Source organism: Salarias fasciatus, chromosome 18 (genome assembly GCF_902148845.1).
Source record: "Salarias fasciatus chromosome 18, fSalaFa1.1, whole genome shotgun sequence".
Taxonomy (NCBI): Eukaryota; Metazoa; Chordata; class Actinopteri; order Blenniiformes; family Blenniidae; genus Salarias; species Salarias fasciatus.
In genome coordinates, this window is record NC_043762.1 from 11,746,413 (window position 1) to 11,767,461 (window position 21,049).

At 42.3% G+C, this 21,049-nt stretch overlaps 3 protein-coding genes across 3 annotated transcripts in view; 1 reads left to right on the forward strand and 2 right to left on the reverse strand.

Moving 5' to 3' along the window:
• Positions 1–7,069, reverse strand: part of LOC115405050 (receptor-type tyrosine-protein phosphatase N2) — a 43,456-nt gene extending 36,387 nt beyond the window's left edge. Inside the window, 1 exon segment of the mRNA XM_075410465.1 lies at positions 6,718–7,069. Coding sequence (XP_075266580.1) covers positions 6,718–6,793 — 76 coding nt within the window. The 5' untranslated portion in view covers positions 6,794–7,069.
• A 483-nt stretch (positions 7,070–7,552) lies between these two features.
• LOC115405048 (multiple myeloma tumor-associated protein 2 homolog) lies at positions 7,553–13,113 on the reverse strand. The gene is made up of 8 exons (XM_030114473.1): positions 12,669–13,113; positions 10,861–11,011; positions 10,733–10,778; positions 10,561–10,643; positions 9,318–9,384; positions 9,040–9,119; positions 8,767–8,892; positions 7,553–7,799 (listed from the first exon to the last, which is right to left on the reverse strand). Exons 1-8 carry the CDS (start codon positions 12,763–12,765, stop codon positions 7,646–7,648), a joined length of 804 nt encoding a protein of 267 aa, XP_029970333.1. The 5' UTR covers positions 12,766–13,113; the 3' UTR covers positions 7,553–7,645.
• An 849-nt stretch (positions 13,114–13,962) lies between these two features.
• On the forward strand, positions 13,963–21,042 carry LOC115405049 (guanylate kinase-like). The gene is made up of 7 exons (XM_030114474.1): positions 13,963–14,088; positions 17,715–17,828; positions 18,051–18,092; positions 18,172–18,407; positions 18,488–18,572; positions 18,645–18,730; positions 19,189–21,042. Exons 1-7 carry the CDS (start codon positions 14,055–14,057, stop codon positions 19,225–19,227), a joined length of 636 nt encoding a protein of 211 aa, XP_029970334.1. The 5' UTR covers positions 13,963–14,054; the 3' UTR covers positions 19,228–21,042.
• Positions 21,043–21,049: the final 7 nt, after the last annotated feature.

Here is a 21,049-nt window from a genome sequence, read left to right on the forward strand (position 1 = left end):
CAAATAATAGACATTTCAAAGGAAAAAACTTTTTTTAAACACATTCTTTTTAAATTAGTGGATGCAACACAAGAGACCTGGTGATGTTGAGACGAAAGATCGCGGACTTCTTCAAATCAAGCTAGCAACTAGAACTAGAACAACTCATTCTGACAACAGTACTTTGGACATGTCGCTGTACTTTACACCAGAAGATATCAATAAATTTGATTTTATGTTGAGACTGTGGTCATTTTCAGTCATCACTGTTCTGTTACAGTTGTAGACAAAATTTAAGGAAAAAAATAAAAAACACGATAAAGACCCCCGCCTGCCCTCTCAGCCTCGGTTTCAGTCTGCAGGCTGGTGGAACACGGAGAAAACGACTCCTGGAGGTTTTTTTTTTTTTTGCTGGGTGGTTTCATCAGCCCACGGCAGCAGAGTGTGAAATAAGGCTGCGGCGTTGCACGGCCAGTCGCCGCCAGAGGGAATTTCAATCAGCTTCACCCTGTGAGCAAAGAGCAGCGTCCAGCCTGGCAGGACTGGCAGACACCGAACAAACACACTGCATTTCCCACAATGCCCTCTGTCTGTCTGCACTCTTGAAGATGGAGCCAGTCATTCATGCAGGCTTCAAATTGAAGATGAAGACTTCAAGTTCTAGTTAAACATCACAATCCATGACAAAAAACATTTGAACTTTTAAACCTTTTGGATGTCCACGGACGCAACAACGGTGCCAACCCTGTCTCCGTGAAGACAACGGGAACATCGCTACTGCGTCAGCGTAGCTAACACGCTAGCAGCAGGGCGAGTGGGACGTGGCAGCTACGAGCCAGACAGTCCACATGCGACCTTTCACTAGCAAGACGAAAATACCGGCAAACCACACGAAGACATCTGGCAAGTCTGCTCGAGCACTGCAGTCGGGAAAACAGAAACGACATCCAACAGCTCTCTAGCACCGCCTAGTGGCAGGTGGGCACATTTCACTTTAAGTACATTATATATGGAAAAAAAAACATCTGGTGCCGACTGGCGAGGAGACTGTACAGTTAACCTTACACCCCAAGTCTGACATGTCTCATATCTTGTTTTAGGATTTTCCATATTTTTGGACGCAGTGTTATAAAATGTTCATGAATTTTATACAACTTTAAGGTAGGATTCTCCCACTGAAAGTGGCTCAGATAGTAAAAGTACGCTTCGTACTTGATGGGTCATTACACCCGGTAGCACTGTTTCTGTATAATTCTGCTCTGACCTTCTGTTTTTCTGGAACACAATGTTATCTCTCTGGCTGTGTTTACATTTCTGGACGGGAGATAAGAAGCCGGGGTTGCAGGATCAAGCCTTTTTTAACCGCTTTCCCTGTCTTTGTAGAATTATTTTTAGTTTGCCTACAGACTGACTCACTCTCAGGTTTTTCCCGACTGCTGAAAAAAAACAAAAAACAAAAAAAAAAAAAACCAGCGGTTCCTAATTGGCTGCTGTCTACCGTTTGGAGTAAAGCTTTTCTTTCCTTTGGTTTAGAAGAGAACGGCAATCCAATTTGTTTTGGGGGGCAGCTCTGAGAGAAATGATCAATCACGACTACACGCCACCTGACAATTCAGACGGGAACAAAAGGAGTGGATTTGGAAGCAAAGGCAGCGTTTGATCATTCTCATTCTGGGAATCCATTTCTCAATTAGTAGGTGTGCAGAAACTCCCCTTCCTAAATGGGAGGTAATCTCTCCTCCTCATCCTTTCTTCCGTCTCCCACAGCGACACAAACCAACACCTTTATCCTTTTGTCCTTTTTTTTCTCCTCCCCCTCATCTTTTTTGAAAGCTCCGGCATTGATCCGTCTGGTAAAACAAAGCAGCGGGTCTTACAGTGAAAAGCTTTCTCTGATTGTCAGAAGTTTGCTGCCTTCGCTGTATACCCGGAAATACCACTTCAAAATGTGAGCACCTTTACAGTGCTTGGACCGCATCGACCCAACATGAAATCATTTTTAGTTAAATGCCAAAAACCCCAAATGTTTCCCGGATAAAACATAGTGTAATCGATCTGGAATAAACAATGCTGTAATTAGAAATGTGTGATAAGTTGCTGTTCCAGACAGGCACTATTGACATGACAAGTGAAATCAGGTGAGGCCTTCAACCTCACATCCATGCCATTTGGTACCGATCAAAAGTTGGTGATTGCACGAAAAGATCTTAAAACACAGTTAGTCTGAGGTAGGTGCAAATCCAAATTCAGACGATGCAAATATCTGAAACGATTCTACAGATAGAATGTATAAGCATCTGTTACCTGGGTACATAAAACCATGTAAAAACATGCTTCTATCTGTTTGTACATTGGTTGAAGCTGTTCTTTCACATGAAAACCCTTCATAGCAAACATATTCAACCTGCTTTCATCTTTCCATCTTGTTTGAGAGGGATCAGTGAGAGAAAACGGCACAAAAAGTGCAACATGTCTGCTCAGTTGTGTGGAAACTGTTGAAAGCCGTAAATATCCGGGAGCGGACTGGGAGCTCTCCAGTGAATCCGAGCAGGAAGCACAACAAACCCTGCAGCGCCGGGCGGGCGGATTTCACTGAGACAAATGCTCCGAACAGATGCAGTTTCACCTGCGCTGTGACAAGAAACCAGAACAACGGGGTGTGTGTGTGTGTGTGTGTGTGTGTGAGGGGGGGGGGATCAGTCAGCGCAGCCAAGGACCGACAGCTTGCAGCAGGCAGGGATGAAGAGAGGCGGGACGCTTCGCTTTCTGCAGCCTCACCAGTGCAGGGATTAATGAGCAACCATTCATGGAGACCACCTCTCAGGAAGATCTAAACTTCATCACAGTACAATGTCTGATTTCAGCTTCTTTTTCTAAACAAAAAAGTATGAAAACACAAGACAATATGTTCTCGACATGAACAGTGCTGACGGCCAAGCTGGATGGTTGCTACAGTGACTCACCTCGAAAAGTACCAAGTCCCAGGAGAATGTGGACTGGGAGTCATGACGCTCTAGAGGAAATCTACTCACCTTCTGTATGTGGAGATCAACTATTTACTACCGCTGTGGTGCTAAAGCGCAAGTAGCGGCTTTTCAGAGAAGTTGCGTTTTCCCCCGTTTCCATGGAGACGGATTCTGAGCGCTTGCCAAGAGTCGGGTTTTCAGTGACCGAAAGCACCAAAACAAAACAAAAGTTTTCTTTTTTCACTTGAAAACTTCGTCATGCGAACGCGGCCTCGGACAAAAGAAACATCCTCACTTCCCAGAGGAGAGGGAAAACACTACTGTTTATTGAAGAGACTTTCCCTTTTTTTTTTCTATTTTTTTTTTGCTGTGCTTGTTTGCTGTTGAGCATGAATGAGTGAGTAAAATGTGCCACGGATTCATCGCTTTCCATTTCTGGTCCAATCAGAAAACTTTGCTGCTGTGACATCGCCACTCTTGCAACCCCCCCACACCCCCCCTCGCCCGTATGAGAGCCCGGCGACGATGAAGCACCTCGACCCATAAATCAGCATGAAGGAAATCTTCATGCGTGTTGCTGTGGCAACAGTCGCACCGGGTGCATCAGCGTGACCTTCTCCAGGCCCGAGCTAATGATTAAGCAGACTCTCAGCTGAAAGTCGTCCATGGTTCAAATCCCATGAGGGACCAAAAAAAATAAAAAAGTGTCTCTCAACCACTTAATTTTCAAAAATATCAAAGTGAAGATTAAGAGTTCAGTTATTTATTCATTTTTTTTCCAGATTGTTGCTTCCTTGTTTTTTAATGTTGTTCACCTGTTGAGCCAGATTAAGTTGATATGAAGGCATTGGGCATTTATGTTAAACAATTGTAGTTTTCATTTGAATAAAGGAATTTAGAGGTAAGTGTTTTTATCCCGGACTTCCAGATGTGTTTTGTGGAAAACCTGTCGTAAAAGAACACAGGGCCGCCTTTTTAATTTGCTTTGGAGAAACAGCAGTCGGCCTTCGAGTGGCTCAAAACGAGGCCATTTCGGGTCGTTCATGTTGGATGTTTTCAGAAATTCTTTGACTTGAAGTTGAAGGCAGACCTCACTGTTGTGCATACTGCGGTACTTTCCTTCATATGGGTTTGTGAAAATTCGATTAGGCACAACGGAATTAAAGCCTTTGGTTACAGCAGCACCACATATTTTGGACAGGAAGTTGAAGGTACAGTGAGCTACAACAGAGTGAATATTTAATGGCGAAAAAACATGAACTTTGAACTGCTGCAAATCATAAAAAGCAACATTTTACTAAAACATGACTGACTCTTTACCCAATGTTTGCTTGATGGGTGAGTCAGTGGATAAATGGATGGTCGGGGAGCTTGGTGAACGGAGGGAGAGGATGGATGGATGCAAACACCTCCACTACGCGAGAGATTGTGACAATATGATTTGCAACAAACAAAGACTTACATACATGATGTTTTCTTTTTGCTCTGTGGATTTGTTCCTCCAAATAACAGTCTTTCACGATCTTATATAACGTGAATGCCGACATTGCCGTAAGGATCAACTTGTGATATAATGCACAAAGCGAGCTCAAACTGGTTTTCAGCACCAAACTGGACATAGGGCAGCTGTTCCCATACTTTTTTCACCACGAAGCCCCAGGAGACTCTAAAGCGCATCTGACGGCTGCAGCTACCTCAGCATGCCTTTCAGGGGTCAGACAGGTTGAAAGCATGCCCTGTGACACAATGTTGCTGCAGTAAAGTTCACCAGTTTGAGTGATGTAAAGCTCCTAACAGGTGCTGGGAATTAGAATCCGACCAAACTGCAACGTAAATGCAGGCGACCGTCTCCTCAGCTGAGCCCCTCCCGTGGCTGCCATACGCTGTATGTCGGTTATGTAATCCAGAGGAGGGAGGAGGAGGCGGAGGGGGGAGACACACAGACACACACCTCCCTCTCAGCACCACCAGCTTCTTCCCGCTCCTCCTCCTCCTCCTCTTCCTCCTCTCATCATCGTATACAACACAGCTCTGCATCAGTGATCCTGCAGGCTCCCAACCTCAACACAACGCAGGAACATTAGATATCCGCTATTTATAGACTCTGCATGGGAGAAATTAATGTCACCGGTGAACACGCAGACACACACAAACACATACACACACACACACACACACACATTTACATTTCCGATCAATAGCTGTCTCCGCTGAGAGCGCAGAGCTGGAAATTGGAGAGTGCCTGTATAATCTCATTTTTCAGGGTTTCACAGTGATTGTTATCGCTGATGGATGAGGCCTCCTCGTGTTTACAAGTGGAAAGAAAGGTCCTCAGGCGAGTCGGTATAACACACTCCTGGTAGGATGACAGTCGTTTCTAGAACCGTCTTCATCTCTGTCGTCACATTGTACGGACTGAACGACAACATTGGGAATGTTAGAATGTTGAAACAGGTCCATGTTACGTGATTTATTACCTTGTTTTATTTTAATACTTTCAATTTCACTTGTAACTACGTTACAATTTTGAGGGATGGAGGAATCCATTTTTTATATGTACATCACTGATAAAATTAGGATTGATTAAGACCATTTTGCTTATTTTTAGGAAAATTTAAAATTGTATCTACTTTCCGCCAAAGATTCTAACAAATATTATGACACTATCTCAACTTTTTGTGTATTTTTTTTTTTATGTGTAGCTTTGACATCTGGCTTTGTGTATTTACAATGTATTTTCCCAACTTTTTTTATTCAACATTCTCAGGTACTATGCATCCTCATGAATATTTACAGTATTAGTAGTATTTCCATCATTTAATTGTATTTACCTGAATTTTTGTTGCTTGACTCCTTCTCAATTTATGTAATAAGAAATAACTGAAAATTCTGTGATAATTTTAATTATGTCATGTAATTTTACTTATCTGTATATATTTGGCAACTTTAGTTTTGACTTTTCTGCATTATAATAACCTCATCTTTACACACACACACACACATGCTTCTTCCTTCATTTTTTTAAACTGGCATATTTTTATTACAATAAACAAAGGTTGTCTCAATTCAATCTTGAATTGCACTTTTGTTTTCCTTTCTACACTGTTTTTATAAAGAACAATACTTTTACCTTAGACAACACAGATCAAGATGCAGTATTTCCAACATTTCAATCAACTTTATTCTGAGTTTATGTGGCCTAATTTGTATATTGTTTTTGGACATTGTTTTAATTTTTCTCTTTTTTATTTAATTATTTATTTATTATTTTTTGGGGGGTATAGAAAACTTTCTGACTGAAATTATACATAAGGTTTTTTAGCTTAACTTGGGTTTTTTTTTTCAATTAAGGGAAGTTTAACTAAGAATCTTACCACTTTATGTAGAAATATTCTTTTTCTATTCTATTTAGAATACTAAAACAAATTTAAACATTAACAATAGACTAGTTTGTGTATATTTGTCTCTGTGCTGGGTAGCTTGTCATTTAAAAACGTGCTCATAGACTCTGCTTTCTATTTACTGATGTTGCAGTATAATAAGAAACAGCCTAATTGTATGATCTTCTCAATATTATGAGTTGTTGAAAGGTTCAGGCCTCCTTCCGATAATAAATCTGCTGTATTCTCTTCATCCCGCATGATGATGATATTAAGAATATTCCAGGTTGGGCTGAACGTGTCCGCCGTGTTTGTGCGCTTCTTCCACATTATTCCCACCGCTGCGCCCCGCAGAATAATAATAATCCTAATCACAATAATCATTGACTCACCGAAGCTCCAGTCAGCAGCAGCGGGGGAGCAGCTCAGGGAAGCGGCGACCAGGATGAGGAAGGAGCGCGGATCCATGCCTCTCGTCTCTCTCTGTGTCTCCGCGGTGCGTTAACAGGCCATGTTCCGGCTCCGCGCTCCGGGGCTCAGCGGGGCGGCTTCAGGCGTCCTACCCGGGCAGAGGGGGCCCCTCCGCGGCTACACGAGGAGCGGAGGAGTCGGTGGATGGATGGATGGGTGAATGTCGGATGGAAGGAGGAGAGGAGGAGGAGGAGGAGGAGGAGGAGGGATGCAGGGCGTTTCTGCAGCTGGACGCGCGAGCTCATCAACGCACGTGCGCTCAGACGCGCTACATCCGGTGGAGACTGTCACAATAATGCTCAGAGTAGCGTCATCTCATTGGACTGACTGAGAAATGTTTTTATTTCAAATTATTAGTTCTATATGTCTGGGTTCGAGCTGACCAAGCTGACTGTGGTGAAGAAGCACACCATCTATCAAAAGTCTTTATTCAACTTCAGGAAAACATGCAAACTCCACACAGAAACTATAAACTACTGCGAGGAAACTAAACTCACATGACAATTTTCTTTCATAGTTTGCTTTTAAACCACAGTTTGGTTGATTGTCACATTTAATGTCTCATCTTGTTGGCTTTGTGCGTTTTTAACATATTGTAGTTACCTTCTATCGATATTTGCATATGTAGAAATATTAGAAAAGACATTATCTGGCATTGCGTTTCAAAGTAAAACCAAAGAAAAAATAAATTCAGTCATAATATCTGGTAACTTGGTCATAAAGTTTATTAAAAAATGCAAACACAAACTTGGAAAAAAAAAAAAAAACCTACAGCAGCATCAGAGTGAGTGATTATTGAGTGGAGGAGTTCATGGATGCGTTCGGGGTCGTTCGGGGTCGTCCGGGGCTTCAGTCTGAGTCGGTGTCGTGGCGCCTCCTGTGGCGGTCCGGAGAGCCCCTGTCGGGCTGCCGGTGGCGGTGGTGGGACCCCCGCTCTGCTGAATGGCTGCGGGACGGCCGGGCTCCGGTCGGACTGCGATGATGGTGGGGGTCTTTTCTGTGTCTGAGGAGTCGGATTCAAACAGGAAGTGAAAACTAGAGGGAAACTGACCGGATTCAGTGGGTTTTCTATCCCAGCAGAGTGAGATTTTTTTTAATCATCATCACTTTTCTCTTCATACTGGAGGTTTTTGTACCACATTTCAAATATTTCCTTTCCATTTTGGTCATTTTTATGTCGCATTACTATTGTTCTTTAGCCAAGTTAAACCATCAGATGATCTGAGTTTATTTAACCCCATGCTTGGTGTTTTGGGGTTTTATTTTGGCTGTTTTATATCTTCCAGTTGCTCTTTACAGCATTACTTTTAGAGCTGCACAATATTAAATATTATGTTTTTATATCATTTTCACCATCGCATGTGCATCTGCAGTAGCACTTTCTTGATTTTATTGCCTTTGGTTATTTTTTCCTGATAGCTCAAGACATCAATCGATTAACATTTTAAATTAAACACATTTTAGCGAAGTATTTGAACTATTTGGAATGAATTCCACTTTTCTTTAATATTTAAAACTCTCAGTGAATTTGAAGGGCATGAAGGCACAGTGCATGAAAAAGTGTCACATTGCAGTGGTTTGATGTCTGATTTCCATAAATTTGTCTTATTTTGCATCACATCTTGATCGTCTTTCCATCTGATCTTTTCCTTGGTCATGTGTTTTTTTTTTTCTCCCTACTGGATTTGCGTCTTGGTGAGACATGAGACATATTGCGGTGTTTTAGTGTCATATACTGTTCATTCTTGTCAAATCCAAGCAGCTTCTTGTCGAAATCATTCCACTTGGTGTCATAACCTTTTAAAAACGGTTGTGAAAAGCTCTGTTGAAAATTCCTGTTAAGTCTTGGCGCCCTCTAGTGTTTACATACCAAATGTGAAGAATGCAACGTAATGTGCAAAATGTAGAAATGTATGGAATATTGAATACAGTTTTAGTGTGTGTGTGTGTGTGTGTGTGTGTGTGTATACCTTTTCCTGTTGTCGTCAGACTCAGAGGACGACGAGTCATCTCTTTGTCTTTTCTTCTTCTTCTCTTTCTTCTTCTTTTTCTCCTTTTTGCTCTTTTTCTCCTTTTTCTTCTTTTTGCTCTCATGTCTCCAAAATGAAATTAAAAATACATTCAGAAAAACATTTTGATCACTGTAACCTCAGCAGTAATTTGCAACAGACAAAAGTATTTATGGCGCAATAGTAATCAGTAACAGGCGCTGCAGAGTGACGACAGCAGCTCCTTGGTCTCACCGGGGTTGTGGCTCGTGTTGAGAGACGCTCTCGGACGCTCGGCTTTCTGAGGCTTCAGCTCGGCTCTCGGTTTTGTGGTGCTGCAGAAAAAAAAAGAAAGCCGCTTTGAATTTCTTGTTGTGGGTGTTCACAGCTCTTCTCCAGATATGACTAGAGGGTTATGAGAGGATTTGGCTCCTAAAGTGGTGGGAAAACAATCACAATGCAACTTTGCATCAACGGATAATCAAAGTGAAGTCGCCATGTTCGGCTCGGCCCTGATTAAGAGCGACACTCACGGTGAACACGGGCAGCCCCATCTTCACCGCCTCCTTCTCCTGTGGCGACAGCAGCATTTTACGAGAGCTGCAGTAGAAAGAAAACAAACACTCAGCAATCAGAGGAAATTAAGGAAAGCTGCTCCTCCATCATCAATGCTGAGGAGAGGGCTGTTAAATCAGGGGCGTCGCACACATTTTAGTTCAGAGTCCAAGTCAGCACCAATTTCATCTGGTTTCATCAGCTCCATAATAACCTTTGAAATTACACTTTAATAGTACAAAATAACAACAAATCTTAACATAAAGCCAGTTCAAATGATGCAGGACACAGTGAAATGTAAAAAAAAAACCCATCTGCCCACCTGTTGTGTCTAATTGATACTCTTAAGAGATGTGTCTCCTTTTAAATTTTTCCATTTTGCTCAGTATTCTGATTAGTTCAGATTAGAGCCTTTTGTGGGCTGGTTTTGGTTCACAGACCTTATGTTTGACCCCCTCCCCCGGCATTAATGACAGAGAAGTCATTCATCACCACACAGCAACTTGAACATCCGATGTGGCTGGTTTTTACCCCGAATGTTTCCTGCTGCACCGTGGGATTCAAACCCGGGAAATGTCTGCTTTCACTTCCACCTCGGATGAGCGTCTCAGTACTTTTATAAGTGGATTTCAATACATTTCTGTTGTGTGTGAGATTTGTTTGTGATTGAGGGTTTTTTTGCCCTCAGTATTGACTCACGGTGTTTGAAATCACTGAGCTGTGCTAAACTGCTACTTAGTGTTGGAGTCGTGAGTCTGACAGCTATATCACTGAAAAAGAAAATAAAGAATCTATCAAAGCATCTAAGAAACAACTATATTTGAATTTAATTTTAAGTGTTGCTGAAGAATGAGGCTCTTCACTCCGAGTATTCAGGTTCGACATATCTCATTAACTTAGTGAAGTGGGAGCAGAGCTTGTGACATTACTGTTGTGATGAGCTGCTTTATCGCCTCAGACCAGACGAGATAAGAGCTCAGAACACATCAAACTAGTCCGTGAGGGCCGGATGTGAAACTGTTCAGCTGACTTGTCAGGCAAATCTCGATTACACACACACAAATGTAATTACATGAGCACATACAAAACTCAACAGGCAATAACAGATAACAAATAAATAACACAGAGAGTGACGAACACAAACCTGACATCCAAATAGAATCTAGCACCATTTAAATTCTACGTTTCGTTTTATTTTAAGAATATTTTCAAAAAGATCACCTGGAGCTTCCCAGGCCTGACACTCGGTCCACGTTTCTGTCCTCAGAATCTGCTTCCTCCCTCCTACATACCTCCACCATGTCCTTTAAAAAAAAGGCAAACCAAATCCCCACTCAGTTATTTATTGATTTACGAGCAGATTATGTAAATAGACGTCGGCTCAGTCACAAACCTCTTTGGTGAGGCCGGTCGGTGCCCTCTTGATGCTCTTGTGTCCTCTGCAATGGAAGAATGGAAGAGCGGTTATATAAAGTTAACCTTGGTGATCAGGATCTGTTCCCACTGGGTGGTTTTACATACAGAGCAGCCATCAGAGCTTCTTCCTCTGCTGCTTTCACCGCAGCCAGCTCCTCCTCCCTGGACAGAGCTTTCCGGCCTGATTTGTCTTTGGCGTACCACGTCAGGTCTTTGCCTTTCTGCCACCGTCCGACTGGAGCCATCAGAGAGTTCCCTGCAAATGGCACAGAGACACGAAGCTGGTTGGGCTATTTTCTGAAACACTGCAGGTCAGTTTTCACTTCTGAATCACACATCGCTGTAGAAGTAATTCAACATGAACCAACTGGTGTCATAATTTCGTTCAGTACTACTATATAAAGAGGTGGAAGCCAGAAACCAGTCAGAAATGAGTCAATATCTAGAAGAAGTGAAGAATCCTGTTTTCACATCACTCAACGCCACACTATCAGATCCAACACAAACCAAAATCCGGTCATAAAAAACAGTGAGATTAACCCTAAAGCAGCCTGAAAATTTTCCACAAAACCATCGTACACCTGTTCTGAACTGAGGACAAAAATCAGCCAGGAAAATATCCAAACATGGACCTACAAAGTGGTTAGAAATTACACTAAATCCAGATAAGAAACCAGTCAGGAACAAATGCAAACTCAGGTGACAGACGTGAAGCAGCCAGAAAGCATTCCAGGAACTGGCTGGCAATCAGGCAAAATGTTTCGGGCAAGCCTGAAACATTTTGAAAATATTGTTGGATACAAGACATGGTCACAGACCAGTGGGGGAAAAAACTCAAGCCAAGAATCAAACCACTTATAAAGCATCCTGAAACCAGACCCAAATGAGAGAGAGAGAGAGAGAGAGAGAGAGAGAGAGAGAGAGAGAGAGAGAGAGAGAGAGAGAGAGAGAGAGAGAGAGAGAGAGAGAGAGAGAGAAGAGGAAATGAATCAGAAACCACTCTGAACCAAGCCAGAATCATAAATTAAAACAGTGTAAAAATACTGTACAAAACTGTTGGACATCAAAGTGAAACATAAAATCAGAAAGCATTTTAGAAAACGGTCCAAATCCAAAGTTATCCAACCTGCCTGGGGGAAAAAAAGAAACAGTGAGAAACTAAACTCAGTCTGGACAAAGCCAGTCAGAAACGAGCCGAAGCGTGGAATGAAAAGTGTAAAGAAACTACTACAAAACTGAGTAACAGAACTGTTAGAAACTGCCTATAACATGAACATTCGGCCAGAAAACAGTCTGTCTGATTAGAATAGCTGAAATCTGAAAACTGAAATCTGATCCAGGAATCTATCTGAGACCTTGTCAGGAAGAAAAAATGCTTAGAAGACAGGGTGGTCATGTCAGAAAGGTAATGAACTAAATCAGAAATATGTCAAAAGGGAAGTCTGTTCAGAAAACGGATCCATTATTTGTGCAGCTCAGTCGGTAAACGCTCAAATTGTCCACATGCGCTTTACTGAACAGTCGCCAACCTAAAACCAGCCAGAAACGACATTGTAATCCACTTCATAATCTTCAAACTCCGAAACCAATGCAGTCACAGCACGTCTGAGCGGCTGTGTAACTGCGTTACTGTGTCGCTGAGTAACGTTACTTTTGCTGGCCTCATGACCCAGCTGTGAGTGGCAGCTACGTAGCGGCTGTTTTAATCTCGGGGCGGGAGGTCCGAGCTCTGAAGGCGGGCAGAGGGAGTTCGGGTCTGCGGCACCGACTCGCAGTGGGCAGAACCTCGGTGACATGACGGGGAGCTCCATAGCAGGTAGGGGGACACCTGTTGTGAAGTTAAAGCGCTTTTCTGGACAACCCGCGGGGTGTGCGGGGGAGTTCGGGTGCGACTGTACACCCACGCTGCTTACCCAGGTAGTTCTCTCGGTGCTTGTCCACCTTCACGTCGTCCCAGTTGAACTGGTCCTGGCCCCCGCGGACCCCTCCGGCCCGGGACGAACCGAACATGGCGCAGTCTCCGTGTTTTAGTTCTCAAAGGGACGCGGGAGAAATGCAGTACGTCCGTCGCTAGCTGTTAGCCACGTTAGCCCCAGTGTTTTGGATTAACTTGCTTCCGAGTTGCCTAGTGACCAACTTCCCGTGGAGCTGTTGCTAGTAACAACAGATGTCAAAATATGTCTCACACCGGTTCGAAATTTTATCTTACATGCAAATGAACGGAGTCCTCCACGACAGCTACGGATTGCTGCTCGGTTTTTAACATGTGTATTCACTGGCGCAAGCACGGATGCGTCAGCCTGTCATTAGTTGACAGTGAAACCAGTTAATCCGAAACACCGCAGCTCGGAGAAGAGGCCGTCCTTCAGAGGACTCGACATCCGGGGACACTGCGGTCTGCCCGATTTTAGTGTCCGGGGTACCAGGGAAAACGTGGTTCCGCCTTACTACATGTTCTCGATTCAAATTAAACACAATGGATTATCCCATTCAAATTTGTTGTGAAGCTGATTAATAATTCAAGAAATGTCTTTAATCCATGCGGCACTTGTGTTTAATTATAATTAAAGTGTTGTCGCCATACCCACTATAAAATGACTTATTATAGGAGTAATACTTGATGTTATTATCATGTAGTATTTGTAGCACGTGCGACCAACAAGTTGGTCATGTCTAAAACTCAATTATGTATTTCATGCAACAAATGGAAATTGTTGGGTTGAAAAATTAGATTTTATGGATTTGTCAGCCGTCAGGGGAAACTTGAAATTGTGGCAGTGTATCAAATGCTTATTTTCACCACCGGTTAAAAAAAAAAATAAAAAAAAATAAATCCTCTTGGATTATTGAGGCATTTTTGTATTCTATTCGATTCTATATGTATTTTATAAATCACATTATTCTGCTGTTGTTGACTTAATGGTAGTGGTGAGAGAGGGGGATGTTGACCCCGGCCTTTTTTCTAAAAGTGATCAATCAGAAACAGACTTCAGCGTCACCAGAATGTGCGCGTGCGCACGTATCTCTTCTATTAAATATACATTTTTGGCGTATCTGGTTTTGAAAGTCTGCGGCGTTCTGTTTTTTTTTTTTTTTAAATTCTCATCAGTTCCCTGCATTACTAAAATCAAACACACAAAAAAGTTACTTCTGTTGTCTTCCGCCCGTTTGCGCCCGGTGACGACGTGATGACGTAGTGGATCGTGCGTGTGTTTGTGGTGCCATGGCTGCTGCAGCGGAGTCTCGGAGCACAAAATCCTCCGACCTCCGTCCCGCAGGGCCGGATTAAACATCTCCACATGTTTGTCCGGTGTTTCTCCCGGGTGCGTTCAGGTAAGACTGTCGCTCTTGGTTTATTATCGTTTGTTTGTTTGCGGAGGCAGGTGAAGTTGGTTTTCTGTTGGCCCGTGGGAACGTTTCATCATTGTGTGTACATTAAACAAACGAGTCCGGCTAAACCTTGAAGTAATCTGGATTAAGTGTTCCACGTGCACGCCCTTAGAATCGAGGAAATACTTTTAAATCCATTCGAAACGACTGATTTTTTTTTTTTTTTTTTTTTTTTTGCCTCGAAAAGGGGACGATTTTTTATACTTTGAATTTCTGTCCTGTGGATGTGATGGAGATTTTTTTTATATTTACTTTTTTTTGTCATATGATGAATGTGAACTGAAACAAATCCACCGTGATACATTTGTAACGTAGTCCTAGTTCTGTCTGTAATCCAAATTGAACAAAAAAAAAAAATAGTGAGCGACCTCAGTGATCTCCTTTATTATTATTTTTTTTACCTCTGAACCATCAGACAGCACGTGACCTCTGAAACCTTCTCAAGGTACAATTACTACTGCAGCCTGATAACATTCACGAGTTTTACTGCACGTGGTTAAAATGAATGAGGCTCATACTGATTATAATCTCACATGTGTCTCATTTCCTGACGTGCTGCTCTCTGTTAAGCATTAAAGCTTCATTCTTCAGTCTCATCTAAAGCATGTGTCCTCTTGTATTTGGTGGCAGTCTTCTTTGTCCTTGACTCATCTCGACTTTGTGGTAATTACACAGCTGTTGCTACATCTTACTACTAACTGATGTCACTGTGGCTAGCATCCAGATTATAGAGCATCTTCCTCCCTCTAACTGATGCACCTTCAGATATCATGCAGATTATGGAGCATCTTCCTCCCGCTGACCCACTCTATGCTGTCAGCTCTGAGGTGCTTTTCACACCATGTCAGGAGGAGGAGCGGTTTGTTCCTTTTAATCAACGTTGAAGAGGCGATGGAGGAGTGCTCTTGTCAGTTGCACCTGCAGATGAACTCGGAGTCTCTGATGAGCTGAGAAACAATCTGGCCAGGAGTGTCTTTCCCAGCTTTTTTTTTTTTTTTTTTTTTTTAAAGATAGCTCACACTCAAGTGTGCTTTTACTTCAGTATCACAATGTCGTGTGGATTTTCTGTTTATTGGTCTGAAAGCACATCGCCTGATACCTCATACTCATGTAAGTTCCACCTCTTCAGCCATGTGCACAGCAGGGACTTTGTTAGTTTTTCTCATGTGTTGTTTGGAAGGAGAAGCCGGTTCAGTTTGGCATGTTTTTGGTTTTATTGACCTGCGAAGATGTCAATATCATCAACCCTGGGAGAAGATAAGTTCTAATACAAGAAAGATCCAAAACATCAGAAACACTGGACTCTTCTCTTTGGTCGAAATACTATGACAGTGAAGAGGATTTGCTTTTTAGAGATGTCAAATAAAATATGATAGAGTACCAATCCAGTCAGAAATCTCAACTCTGCAAAAACCCTCCAAGATTTTTGTGTTGCAGTCTGACCTACAACCACTAAAAAAACAAAGAGCCTGGAACTAAATTAACAGCCTGCCTCCAGAAATTAAAATACTCAAAGGTCTTGTGATGGTTCCTTGTATCGTATGTTCTGGACTAAGAGTAGGACCCTGTTTATACACCAGCATTTCAAGTGAGAACACATTGTTTACACAGCAAACACATGTAGTTTTCATGTTGGGCCTCTAGTTAGCACTGTGGTTTGTGTAATCAAACCACACACATACACACGTGCACAGAGAACAGTACACACACTAAACATGTTGTCTTACATGTTATAAACATGAGCAAAGGCAGTGGTGCTGATTTTGAAATTCAATGGCTCCCCAGTTAAAAAAAAAAAAAAAAGTATTTTCTACTTACGGTCTCGTATTTCTTAATGTGTAGTCTTAAACTCCTTTGGTGGTATATGACATGATTATAATTCACAGAGATATTATTGTGTTTATATGAGATTAATTAAATATATGTGCAGATGCCATCTGAGCATAACACAATGCTGACTGCCATTCAAAGTATTTTTCATCACTCCAACTGAATTATGTTTTATTTACCAAGATTAGGCTACACAACACATCTATGTGTATTAACTTTCACAGAAACAACAACAGAGATCCAAATTCAACAGAAGGACGCTGTTAATGGGAATCTCCCCTCTGTGGGAGATAATGAAGGAAAACTCAACTGACTAGAATTTAGTAAAAGACATTGAGAAATGGTGAATGTTTACTTGGTTCAAGATGTTTCCAGTGCGATGTGGTATGATCAGCTGAGAATGCAACAGAACTGGATGTCTACCTGTCCTGGAGCTACACATGGGCGTGGCTTGTTAGTTTACCGTCTCCTCCTTCCTGAGCACACGAGACAAAACCCTCGTTTTTCTCCCCGTGGTTCTTAAACTTTCCCGTCCACATTAAATATTTGCATCCACACAACTTGAAAAGAACTCAAAACAATGTAGTACTTTTTATTTTCTTTTTTTAATTTAACCTTTATATATACAGGTGGGCCCCATTGAGACCCAGGGTCTCATTTTCAAGGGGGACCCGTTGGTAGCTGCAGAATAAATAAGAAATAATTTAAACATAAATACATATGCCAGGCCTTTAGATGGTGCTGTCACAGGGAAGAAGGCATGGAGCACTTTCAGCTGTAATAAACACAACACAAGAAAATATCACCTCATGAAATCAACTAGCATCAGGAAAAGTCATACAGCGACACTTGCAGGTCTCAGATGGTCGGTCACATGACCAGCCAAGCAACTGTAGACTACAGTTAACATGGGAGGAGGGTGGAACCATTAAGGAACATGTTGGTGGCAAAGTTAAATGGTGAAATAACTTGATTACAACTACAGTAGATGGTAGAGCATTTGGTTATTATGACGCTCTCAGTCTGGCCAGATCAATCGGTCCGGTTCAGATCAGTCCCTTTCTGTGCAGCCCTGAACTGAAATGACCTTTCTGTTTTTTAACGCGGCCTCAGTCTCAGATATGTGCTATCTCACTGTGAGTGTGTGAGCCGGAGGGTGAAAGTGGCACCGCCCTCCTTTTTCATGCCTGTGAGCTCAGCCACTCGCTCCCTCACAGCTGATTCGCGCTCTTATCCGTCCGCACGTATCGGAGGAAAGTGACGGGGAAGAACTTCAGGGAGGTAAGCAGGAAAAAAAAACAAATTTACGGTGATGAAACAAACAGAGCTGGAGGATTCTGGAGTGTTTGAGGATGTTATGCTCCTGAATCACAAGCGTTTATTTGTCGCGGTTTATCGTTTAAAGGGTGTGAAGGAAGAAAATAGACCTGTGTAGACAGAACCTGGACTTGTGCAGCATGCTGAAATCCTGTGGTTGGAACAGGAAGTCTGGTTTTATTGAGGTTTTTTCCTGTTTTCCACAGAGCAGCATCAGACGGGGTTTTCAGTTTTTCCTCTTTGTCGTCTTTCTGCCCCCATCAGCACTCTCGCCCCTCCAATCGGGCCCTGATTGCCCCCTCAGCTCCTCATTAGAGCTTTGTTCTTCCTCCCCCTCCTCCTCCTCCTCCCCTCTCTTCGAGGCGTGTCTCGGCTCGCTCGGTTTGGTTGCGTCACTCACTTTCCGCTCTCTGTGTGCACAGCGATGGAAAACCTGAGGCCGGTGGTCCTGAGCGGGCCCTCGGGGGCCGGGAAAAGCACCCTGCTGAAGAAGCTGATGGGGGAGTACGACAACGTGTTCGGCTTCAGCGTCTCACGTGAGTCCCGCCCGCGGTATCTCGTCACACCTGAAGCCGGCAGCCCATTGTTTAGAATGTCACTGTTGGTAAAATAACTGGTGCTACCTGTTTACGAGGCAAGGCGAGTTTACTGATCAAGCAGCATTCAGACACAGGGAAGGCAATTCAGTGCCTAACGCGAAAATAAGGTTTTATTATCATTTTATTAATGTGTTTTTTCTTTATTATTAATCTTGACAGATACAACCAGGAGCCCTCGGGCTGGAGAAGTAAACGGAAAACGTACGTTCCGCAGCTCGTCCGCCATCACTAATGTTTTTATTTCTTCGTTGCATTTATAACCCGCTGCTTCTCCCTTCAGATTACCACTTCGTGACGCGGGACGAGATGCAGTCCAGCATCGACGGCGGCGACTTCATCGAGAGCGCCGAGTACTCGGGCAACCTGTACGGGACGAGCAAGGCGGCCGTGCACGCCGTCCAGAAGAACAACCTCATCTGCATCCTGGACATCGACATGCAGGGAGTGAAGAGCATCAAGAAGACCGACCTGAATCCCATCTACATCTCCATCCAGCCGCCCACCCTGCAGACACTGGTGAGCGCACGGCCGGCGCCTGCGGATGGAATGAGTTCGGAAGATCAAGCGATTTATTGTCGATCATGACTGATTTTCAGGAAAAGCGTTTAAGAGACCGAAAAACAGAGACGGAGGAGAGCCTGCAGAAGCGCCTCAAAGCTGCCGAAGAGGAAATCGCCTTCAGTAAGAAGAGTCCAGAATCAAAACCCGCACAGTGAAAAAGCTTGGATGCTCAAGCCGCTTGTCTGTTTCCAGGTAAACAGCCGGACGTGTTCGATCACATCGTCATCAACGACAAGCTGGACGAGGCGTACGAACAGCTGAAACAAGCTCTGATGGAGGTGACAGCTTTAATTTACACATGGAGATCACACTGTAAACACACTCATTACTTTCTGTTGAGGAAATAGTTGAGAAAGTACTAAGAGGCTATTACTTAGTGCTTTTGCTTCAGCGTAGAGGTTTGCAACCTTTCTGACCAAAAGAGCCATTTTCACAATTTTCCACCAAATAAAATTTGTCTGGGGACACAAGCCGTCTTTATTAGGAAAAAAAAACATGTGGTTAGACGGTTTATTTTGAGAATATTTATATCTCAGTAGGAGTACGTGGCATTTATTGAGGTTCTTTGGGTTCCTGTAATTACCATCATGGCCACATGGGGCAGTGTTTGACACATTGCACCCCACTATTGGCTTTTCTGTTTTCTGTTTGTGTTTTTCACCACTGTTTTTCACATATGTACACATATTTTTGTTCACTGGGTTTTTTTTTTTTGTTTTTTTTTTTTTGTCCACAGGAAATAAATAAGGTGAAGAATATCAACTCCTCTTCGTAGGAATCGGCAGCCTCGACCACACTCCTCCTCACACCACAGACCTCCATTCCACTCTCGTACATTCCCTCCGATAAACACAGCGTTGCCATCCCATTCACACATCATACAATCCCTGTTCAGCCGTAGCTTTTTGTTGCTAAAATTTACAGACATGACATTGGTTTTTTTTTTTTTTATGTTTTAATTTTGTACTTATGTAAAGAAAAACTCCATCTTTTCTTACTTGAAACACAGCCAGCTCATTCCATCCACTGGCAGCTGCCACACACACCTGCCAGGAATTCCACCTCTGCAGCATCAAGCGAGGCTTCCGTTCAACTCCACGTTTGTTTTGAGCTGGACTTTGTCGTACCCACGTGTTTGCTAATATTCTGCCTCTCGTGTCCGTAAACTCGTCCGCGGGGAACGAGGCGGCACCAAACAGGAAAATGATTCCAGCTTTAGTTTGGAAAAAAGATTTCTACTGTTTTTGTTTGCTGGATAACTTTAGATATATGTTGTGTAGAGATTTACAGAAGCTTTATTGCATCGGCACACCAAGAAAACAATTGTTCTGTTTTTCTGAAGTAACGAGGAGTTTTTATCCAAAAAAACAATTAGTGGGATTATATTTGTTAGATAAAAGAATTCTTTGGTTGTACTTTTTACTGAATGATAACATTTGTATTTTTTTTTTATATTTAAATGCATAAAATTTAATCAAATCATTGTTTAGCTCAGTGATGCTCATCATTTATTATCAATTCAGATTAACAAAGCCATAAATTCTTATTTTATTTTTTTTAAATCATGAAACCCTTCCTCCTTACTTTCAAAGAACAGAGCAAATTTTTTCCCTTTACATGAATGCAATAAACCTTCGTGGAACATAGCTGAAGTAGAACCTTTCCTTAGAATTAAACTGACTCATCTCTTCTCAAACTATAGTGCGTCGTACATTTTGAGGAATAAAATCTTAATTATCTTCCTGAAAATGCACCAAAGGTCCACTTTTTGAATGTTTTCTTGTTAAAGGTTCAACATGTAAGATTTAAGCAGAGCGATATTTGCGGGGGCAGTGTCAACATCAATACAGTGACATGCAACATCACCTGCTGGTATAAGGTGGTATTGCACAGATTGGGGCTGCTCTACACTCTCAGTAGTGATTTTAAACTGTCCTGAAAGTTGCAAAATATAACTGGAGTCACAACACATAGTAGTGTGTAGCTGCCCGATGTTCTCCAGCTTGTGTAATCCCTTTATCTACCAAAAGGTGGTGTGTTGAGTCACTCAGAGGAACAGTTAGCGTTCTACAGTCTGACGTCTCAGGTGTCCCCCACGGCCTTCACTTAAATATTAGGTATTGATCCTTTGATACAGACTGACGTACACTTTGATGTATTTTTATCTTTATCTTGAAGGAGGCAACAATGGAGGATATTAAACTGTTTGAAATGTGTAATCTCAATATTGCTGGACTGTTTCCCATTCTGTAACATTGAAAAGTTTTGTTTTATTTGTTTTTAAATGTTACACAGATTCAAGCACAGGACATTTTTCATGTTAACTTTTTTATTTTTTAAATCAGACTTTCTGTTCTTTGAAAATACTTATAACCAGTCATTCCTTTGTTTATTATGTAGAATTTCATATAAAAATGTTACACCATGGTTTTTAAAGACTTTACAGTCCTCTGATTAGTCTGAACTAATCTAAAATGTGTGTGTTGTCAGAAAATAATCTTTCCCGTGTTTGTTTGTCTTCAGTTAAGTTCTGTTATGTGTTGAAACTTCAATAAACTCAATGTGGTACACGACAAAGGAAAGAACACCACTGAATG